This window comes from Andrographis paniculata, unplaced genomic scaffold (assembly GCF_009805555.1).
Source record: "Andrographis paniculata isolate CXL003 unplaced genomic scaffold, ASM980555v1 Contig52END, whole genome shotgun sequence".
Classification (NCBI taxonomy): Eukaryota; Viridiplantae; Streptophyta; class Magnoliopsida; order Lamiales; family Acanthaceae; genus Andrographis; species Andrographis paniculata.
Genome location: NW_026137587.1, coordinates 2,848,133 through 2,856,457, shown reverse-complemented (window position 1 = coordinate 2,856,457; position 8,325 = coordinate 2,848,133). Strand labels below are relative to the sequence as shown.

The following is an 8,325-nucleotide window of genomic DNA, read 5'->3' as shown; positions in this document are numbered from 1 at the left end:
ATTTTGATAAATAGAATAAAAATTATTGATAATTGAATAGGTACCACAGTGAAAATAGGCTACAGTAACCTTTCTCATTTTTTACCTTCTTAATTTATATTATAACAAGATGTATTAAATACGCAGTCAAATATTACCTTAATGAAAAATGCATTACTTCTACTAAAAATCATAAAAAAAATAATAATAATAATCATTATGTAATTAATTGTTATCCAAAATTTGAGTTTTAAAATTTTTAAAAATTTAAATTTATCAATAATTTATTTTGACAAATATAAAATCAAATTTATTTCAAAAACTAAGACTCACTTACATATTTTTCAATAATTCTTTTATATATCCAATTTCAAACATTTAATTTTTTTATATTCAGTTTCTATTCAACTATTCCTTTAACAAAACTATCAAAAGTTTCTAAAAGAATTGTGCACCAAGTGAAAGTTGAAGGCGATGAATGCATCGTTGCAAGCGAGAATGTCTCATCATTACTCCAAAAAAAGATTCTACTTGTGACACCGCTTAACTCTAAAGTTCTTTTAGGGCTTCCGAAAAAGAATGTGCACATTGTTGACATGAGTAGTCTATTCAATCTATTTAACTTTTTATTCAACCTCGGGGGTATTTCATCATCCCCGACTCATATCATTATTCAACTCCGGGGGTATTACATCCTCCCCGACTTAAAAATGCAACGTCCGGTCAACGACTGCAGGCTGTCGCAGGTCGGCTCTGATACCAATTGTGACACCCCGGCCCACAAGCCACGCAAAGCGAAGCATGTCGGGATTGTAAACTGGTCCCACAGGTCAACACGAGTCATTCCAGCGCATTTATGTCCTCACTCATGCGCATTCTCAGGGGTCACCCATCCTCAAATTACTCTAGAGCAAACAAGTTTAACTCTAGAGTTCTTTCAATAGAGTTTTCGAAAATGAATGTGCACATTGTTGATAGTCTATTCAATCCATTTAACCTCTTATTCAACCTCGGGGGTATTTCATCATCCCCGACTCATATCACTATTCAACTCCGGGGGTATTACACACCAAAGTGCGAAGACCCAGGTATGTTTATAATCCCGTGTAAAAGTCAAACGTGCTATGTTAGATTTAGATGCGGCAATTAATGTCACGCCGAAATCAATTTATAATCGTTGGAATCTTGTACCACTAAAGAAAATTGGGATTGTTATTCAACTTGCTAATTGGACGGATGCATATTCCGAAGGAATTATAGAGGATGTCCTTGTCCTTGTCCAAGTTCATGATTTAATTTTCCCGGTCGAATTCTATGTCTTAGAAATGCATGAATTTAGAAAATTTTATGCGATTGAACATCCTTTAAATTCTCACTATGTTTTTCCGTTAGATATAATTAACTTTAAAATGCAGGATGCTTTTGAGTAGAGGGGCGACGATGTGCTAAAAGTTATTTCGCATAGGTATGCCCATGCTTTTTTATTTTTGCCTAAGAATACTACACGTTTATTGCTTTTGATTGTGCAGCCACCATAGTTGGGAATTAAAGCCGCTATTGAATCACTTGAAATATATTCATTTAAGAGATGAGATATTGCCGGTGATCATTTCATCCACATTGATGAAAGGTAAGTGCAACAAGTTGAAGAACAATATAAAGTATTACATGTGAGATGACTTGTTCGAAGTTGGAGAAAAAGTTTGTTTAGATGGCTCTTGAAGACCCTTTGTCCTAAAATCTAAATAAATAATGTCTAGCCAAAGACGTTAAATAAATGCACTATTGAGAGGCAACTCACTTATTTTTCTGTGCACTAAATTTAATCAGAATTCATTCAACGAAGATATAATGTGATAGATAAGAAAAAAATAAATAAATTAATAGAACAGACACACTGACTATAATGAATAGAAATAGAACAAATAGAGTATAAAAATATATTATGTTTTCCCCAACTTTCCCAACAAATATGCCACCAAAATTTAAGCTTTAAAAATAAGAACAAGTAAAAATAACTGCAAATAATATAATAGCTACTATGGCACAGTTCCAAGGTCATAAATGAGTTTGCCACACGCGCAGCCTTGTGAAGTTACCTTCTTACCAAGAATAATGATACATATCATATGACTACAATTCAAACACAAGCATGGGACAAAAATTAAGTGGGACTTACATACTTCTTTAGGCCCTAGCCATGGAAGATGAAGCCCCAACCAATGATTAAAAGCAAATTCTCCAGTAAGTTTGGATTCATGCTACAGTCCCATCGGCCGATACCTCGTTTCTATCGCTGTCTTTCACATACAGGGGAATTCTTGCGCCAAGTTCTTTAAGCCGGTCAACAATGCTGTAAAGAAATTCAAACGTAAGCTTAGACTGTCCATTTAGATCGTCTCTTAGATGAGGATGGACTCGGAACCACTCTCCCAAAAGCTTGTGCACGTGGGAACGGATCATTCTCCATGGCACTGGATACTGCTCGCAAAATTTCAGATATTCTACCAGAAGCTCAGCTTGATCTAATCCGCCATCACTGCAAGTTTCTTCGTCGCCAGATGCCCATTCAGGAGTTCGGTAACCAGCAAAGAGCGCTGGATTCTCAAGAAGTGACTCGGCTGAAAGAACCCCTTGTGCACCTGTCTCTTCCAAGCATAGCGCGGCATCTTCTACATGTCTTATGTTACCATTAGCAAGGACAGGAATTCGCACTGCTTCCCGGACTGCTTTGATTGCGTTCCAGTTGGCCCGAAATTTCTTCATGTCTTTTTCATCTCTAGTTCTTCCGTGAACAGCTAAAAGTGCACAGCCCGCCTCCTCCAACATTTTTGCGTACTTAATTGTGTCCTGCAAATCAGGGAAGATTCGAACTTTGCATGACACGGGAACATCAAGATTTTGGGACAATTTCTCGACCAGAGACTTCACTAGAGGAAGATTGTCCATGAGGAAAGCTCCATAGTTCCCCCGTCTGGCAATACGCTGAGGGCATCTGTATTACAGAAAAATTATGAGACATGTCTATACTATAAGAGAAGAAGAAACATTTCAAGCACATATATAGCAATTGAGAACCGTGAAGGAAGAATCGCAGTTGATTATTGACAATAAGTAGGCACATTATGAATACAAACAACAATAGCACGCATCTGAATAATCCCACATTTTACAAATGTTCGTATGGCTTGGTACATATTTATGGGTGGAGCTTAAGACCCGCAGCATCCACACCTCGACACAATCGCTTACATGTTCGTTACCATAATCAAACTATAGAGGAAAGAAACATCACACCACACTGACTCAAAAATCAGCGTCAAATCCAAAGCAACCTCACCAATAAAATTAACAGATTTTTGAACATGTAAGCAATAATTTATTTAACTACTTGTAATTACAGATGGAAATTAAAAATTAAAAACAAACACAAAAGACAGTTGGTGTTGGTAATGGAAACCAATGAAATAGAAGTGATGACTGAGCAATCATAAAGACACAAAAATCATCAAGTTTGATCCTCCAGCTATTACTAAGCGAACACATACGACTACAAAAGTAAGAATATGGTGCAATAAAAATCCCCATATCAAGGAACAAAATTATGGATTTGAGTAAAGGAGATTGTCGATTATGACTAGCTAAAATTAGAAAATACTCCCTCTGTCCCGCATATAACGTCACACTTTCCATTTTTGTTTGTCCCACATTTCATGTGACTTTGCTTTTTTGAAAAAAAGTTACACATATCAATCACAATTTATAATATTTTTTAAATTTTAATTAGACGGGTTAGATATATTAATCTTAATTTATAATTATTTGTATTATATTATAATTAATTTTATTAATACATTCTTAATTATTTACTAATCATATCTCTACTAAATTTCCTTGTTACAGTAACCGTGACGTATATCCAATACGGAGAGAGTATAACTTTTCCCAGCATCTCTAGTGTTATTTCTGTTTCTGTTTCTCTATCAATCAGCAATTTTACTACCGTAAATCAATTTCATTAATTTCATCCAAAAAGACAAGAAAACAGTGGAGGAAATTAGCATCATGTTTATCCATGTCACAGTAGGCGAGGAAAGTGCAAAACTACTAATATTGCCTCCATACTTGTATTGGGATGAAAATTTCTCTGAAACAAAGCATCAAATGATAAAAGCAGCAAAATTTAGTATACAAAGTGATGTATAAGCAATCCAAAATTACCCAAAATTGATGTCAACATAATCGCAGTAAGGCTCAACTCTCCGCGCTGCCTCCAATAAAACATCTGGATCATTTGCACAAAATTGCACAAACAGTGGCCTGTCCTCCTGCCATCGGCAACAGCATTCAGTCAAAGAGAAAAAACTGATCATGCATTCAAATCCATATCCTCGCTGGCAAGAAAAACAGACACACCTTACAAGTTGTGAACTCTTGGGAACGGTACTTCTCAGTCTCAGTAAAAATTCTGGAATGGAGCATCGGAGTGTATGCAGCTTGAGCACCATACTTACGACACAGCAACCGAAACGGAAGCTCAGAGTTGTCGACCATGGGAGCCACAATGTGCTTTGGCCGGCCAAGCTTGTTCCAGTGTGCCCAGGCTCTCTCGATTTGGGCTTCTCCGGCTAAGTATCCATTTGGACGCATGGTGGGGAGGACGATTTCTCCATCAGAATTAGCAGAATCGGTCTGGGAGGAACAGCGAGCGCCATTGCCATTATGAAAACAAGTTCACCCTAGTCAGCAAAAGCTAAACTTAATAACCATCGCACCCTCTCTTACACCCAAATTAGTACTCAATCAAGGCAGGCAAAGTATGAAGAACCCTAAAATTTCACAAAGGGAACAATAAGCCTATGGGAGTGTCAAGAATTGTCCAGAAAATGATAATTAAAGAAGAAATAAAGAACCAAGCCGTGCAAATACTCCAGTATTCTTAACCAAAAGCAAGACAATTACTTCACACTACGAAAACGTTCCAAAGCACGAACTTGCAAGAAACAGTAGCTAACAGCAAATAATCAGATTCAAAGATTATACACGTAAATCCCACCGGAAAAAAATTTCCACCAATGCCAAAATCGACGACGCCAAAGGATCAGTGAAGTTAATATACTTACCCCTACCTTGCCCGGGATCGAACTGTTCGGCACCATTAAATTAACAGCGCCATCGGGAAGAGTCTCAGGTTTAGCCATAAAACCCTAACACAGAACAGAAAACAATTTACCACTCAAATACAATATCCCAAAAGATAACCCACAACCACAACACAATTGAAACACACACAAGGAAACCAACATGGGTATGGTTCTTCCGCAAGGCGTTCAATTCTTCAGCCAGCCGCCCGCGAGCAGTTCCTCCCGACATTGTTCTTCCTCTCCCAACTCGGGCAGACAGGAGGAATATGAAATTTTTAAATTTTTTATTATATATGTTTTTTCTTTCGAATGGACCAATTTAGATCTCGCACTGCGAGGGAAGAAATGCAAAAGTCCAAATATGGGTTGTTGACGACTACATTTTATTGGGCCGTAAGTTTACAAGTCAAGGCCCAAAATATCTTCTACGGTTGTGTTGTTTGGATGTTTGAATTTTGAGTTTGAAACTTAAATAGTAAAATTTTTGAATTGAAAAATGATGTGATACAAATAGGTGTTGATTTAATATTTTGAATGTAAAATTAATTTTTAATATAATATAAAAATAAAAAATAGGTGTTATGATTTGATATTTTTTAGATAAAAAAAATTGATGAATGGTATAAATTTGGAAAAGTCTCCCAAACAATCACCACCCTAATTTTACTATTTTTCCAGAGTGGATTCTCCAAACATGAGAGGGTGACTTTTTATTTTATTTTAATTGAAAAATTATTTTTAAATTGTATTTTTTTATTTTTTGTGATTTTTATTTTATTATTTATAAAATATATTAATTTTGTATTTATATTTTTTTATAGTATTAATTTTTATATTTTATTTATTATATTTAATAAATAATATTATATATTTTTATTTATATTTATATTTTGCATAAATGTTATTTAATAATAGTAAAAATTTTATTTTATTTTATTTAAAAAATATTCATTATTTTTTTATGATTAAATAATAGAAAATATTAATTTAATTTATTATTGTAGTATTAAAATATTTTCAAAATTAACTATATAAAAATAATTAAATATTTGATGTTATTTATAAATTTAAAAAAAAAAATTATAAAATTATATATTTACAATAAAATATAGATAAAATATTATTTGATCCTGCAATAGCCTGTAAAAAATAGAAAGTATGATCGGAAATAACTGACTGTATCATCTCCCCCGTAAAAATGAAAAAATTTGCGATAATCCTACAAATATGAAGTTGTAATTTGGAGATGATCTAAGGAGTTTAATTAGATAAGCTTTATTCCAGCATGGAAACCGAGCTATAAGTACACGGTTCCGTTGAAATTAAAAGTAAACGTATGATTCTTTTTATTTTGATTGGTTTAAGAAAAAGTTTAGTTTGAATTTGATATTAAAATAATATTTGATGAGATTATTATGAAAAAAAAAATTATAATTTTTTTTAAAAAAAAAAGTTCAAATAATAAAAATTTGAAAATTTTAAGCTAAAGAAACACAAATATTTCATCAAATCTAGAAACAGAACTATCAGAGAAATCTTCTTCTGATAAATTTTGTGATATAGAAAATATAAATAGTCTACAAGATGACAAATTCTCTTTAATGATGTCAATCATGTATTATTTAACAACAATGTAGGTAAAGAATGGCCTAGTAGCTATATTTGGATTTTGACCATATAATTATGAGTTCAAACTCATACAAATTTATAAATTTATAACACATCATTAAAATACTTCGGATAAAAAAAAAAAAAAAAAAAAAAAAATCAATATTTTCAATAAAAATTTACTTCAATTGCTAAAAATTGACTATATCTAAAAAAAATGGTAGTATAAAAAATATCTCTTTTAATAGAGAATCATTATTCTTATTTCTTCACAGGACTTGTCAATTGTGGCACCCAGAACATATTTCAGATGCTCAGATTATGTCATGTGGCACAATTTAAAAAAAATAAAAATAAATCAATTTTTTTGTTGTTTAAAATTTTAAAATCCTGTATTCTTCCACTGGGTCTTCTCTCATAAGCAAAAAAAAAAAAAATAAATTTAACATGTATATACTTCTTCTATTTTTGGCATTACTGGTCATCATTTCATCTTCTCTTCAACAAAGTAATACATTACAAAAAAGTTGAAATTTAGTTACAAAAAAATCTCGTAGCAAAAGATATGAATTCATAGCGAAAATAGTTTTTCGATGAAACTCATTTCGTCGGCTATACCGCGTTAGTGAAGATTTTTTGCGACAAATATGATTTTTGTAACAAAAAATAATTTTTTTTGCAATAAAAGTTAAGAAAAGAGATATACCTACAAAAAAAAGATTTCGTAGCTAAAGCTCTTTTGCTATAACGTTAAAATTCATAATAAAAGAGTTTTAGCAACAAAATATGTATGATTTTTGGGTAAACTATTTTTTTAGTCCCGTAATTGGACCCCCTTATCATTTTAGTCCCGTAAGTAGAGCCTATCGCAAATTAGTCCCATAAGTGAAAAATTTTCGTTGTTTTAGTCCTCCGACGCCAGAGATGTCCGCGTGGCTCGCCGGAGGTGACGTGTCCGCTAGGTGTCGCTGGCGGACATATGGATTTATTTATTTATTTATTTATTTTGAATTTTTTTTGAATTTTTTTTAAAATTGGACTAAATAAAAAATAAAAAAATGCAAATAAAATTAAAAATAAGTTTTTTAAAAAAATTAAAAACCACGCGGACACGTCACCTCTGGCGAACCACGCGGGCGTCTTCGGCGCTAGAGGACTAAAACAGCGAAAAGTTTTTACTTATGGGATTAATTTGCCACAGACTCCACTTATGGAACTAAAATAATAAAGGGGTCCAGTTACGGGACTAAAAAAAACAATTTACCCATGATTTCTATAGCCAAATAGTTTTAGCTATGAAATATAATTTTTTAGTTAAAACCTTTTTGCTATGAAAATATAATTTTCTAGCAAAAAAAACTAGCAACGAAATTAATTTTGAACTACATAATTTTTTTTAGCGATGAAATTAATTTTGTAATACATAATTTTTTTTAGCGATGAAATTAATTTTGTTGTCAAATGACACATTTTTAACTACAAAAATATTCCGTAGTTAAAAATATTGTAGCTAATTAAATATCTTTTTACAAATAAAGAAAATATCAAAGAAAACAATCTACGAAGTGCGGCTAATTTTGGCACTTGAGCAACT

The 8,325-nt window shown here is 32.6% G+C and overlaps 1 protein-coding gene across 6 annotated transcripts; it reads right to left on the bottom strand.

The window, feature by feature from the left end:
• Window positions 1-1,988: 1,988 nt before the first annotated feature.
• Window positions 1,989-5,415, bottom strand: LOC127254973 (uncharacterized). Of its 6 annotated transcripts, none has more exons than XM_051280361.1 (5): window positions 5,284-5,415; window positions 5,103-5,186; window positions 4,396-4,671; window positions 4,201-4,307; window positions 1,989-2,974 (listed from the first exon to the last, which is right to left on the bottom strand). In XM_051280361.1, the coding sequence occupies exons 1-5, from the start codon at window positions 5,350-5,352 to the stop codon at window positions 2,236-2,238; spliced, it is 1,275 nt and encodes a 424-aa protein (XP_051136318.1). In that variant the 5' UTR covers window positions 5,353-5,415; the 3' UTR covers window positions 1,989-2,235. The 6 variants fall into 6 exon arrangements, with proteins under 6 accessions (XP_051136318.1, XP_051136317.1, XP_051136316.1 ...); XM_051280360.1 differs by having other exon boundaries at window positions 5,109-5,186; window positions 5,272-5,391; XM_051280359.1 differs by having other exon boundaries at window positions 5,272-5,390.
• Between the last annotated feature and the right edge of the window lie 2,910 nt (window positions 5,416-8,325).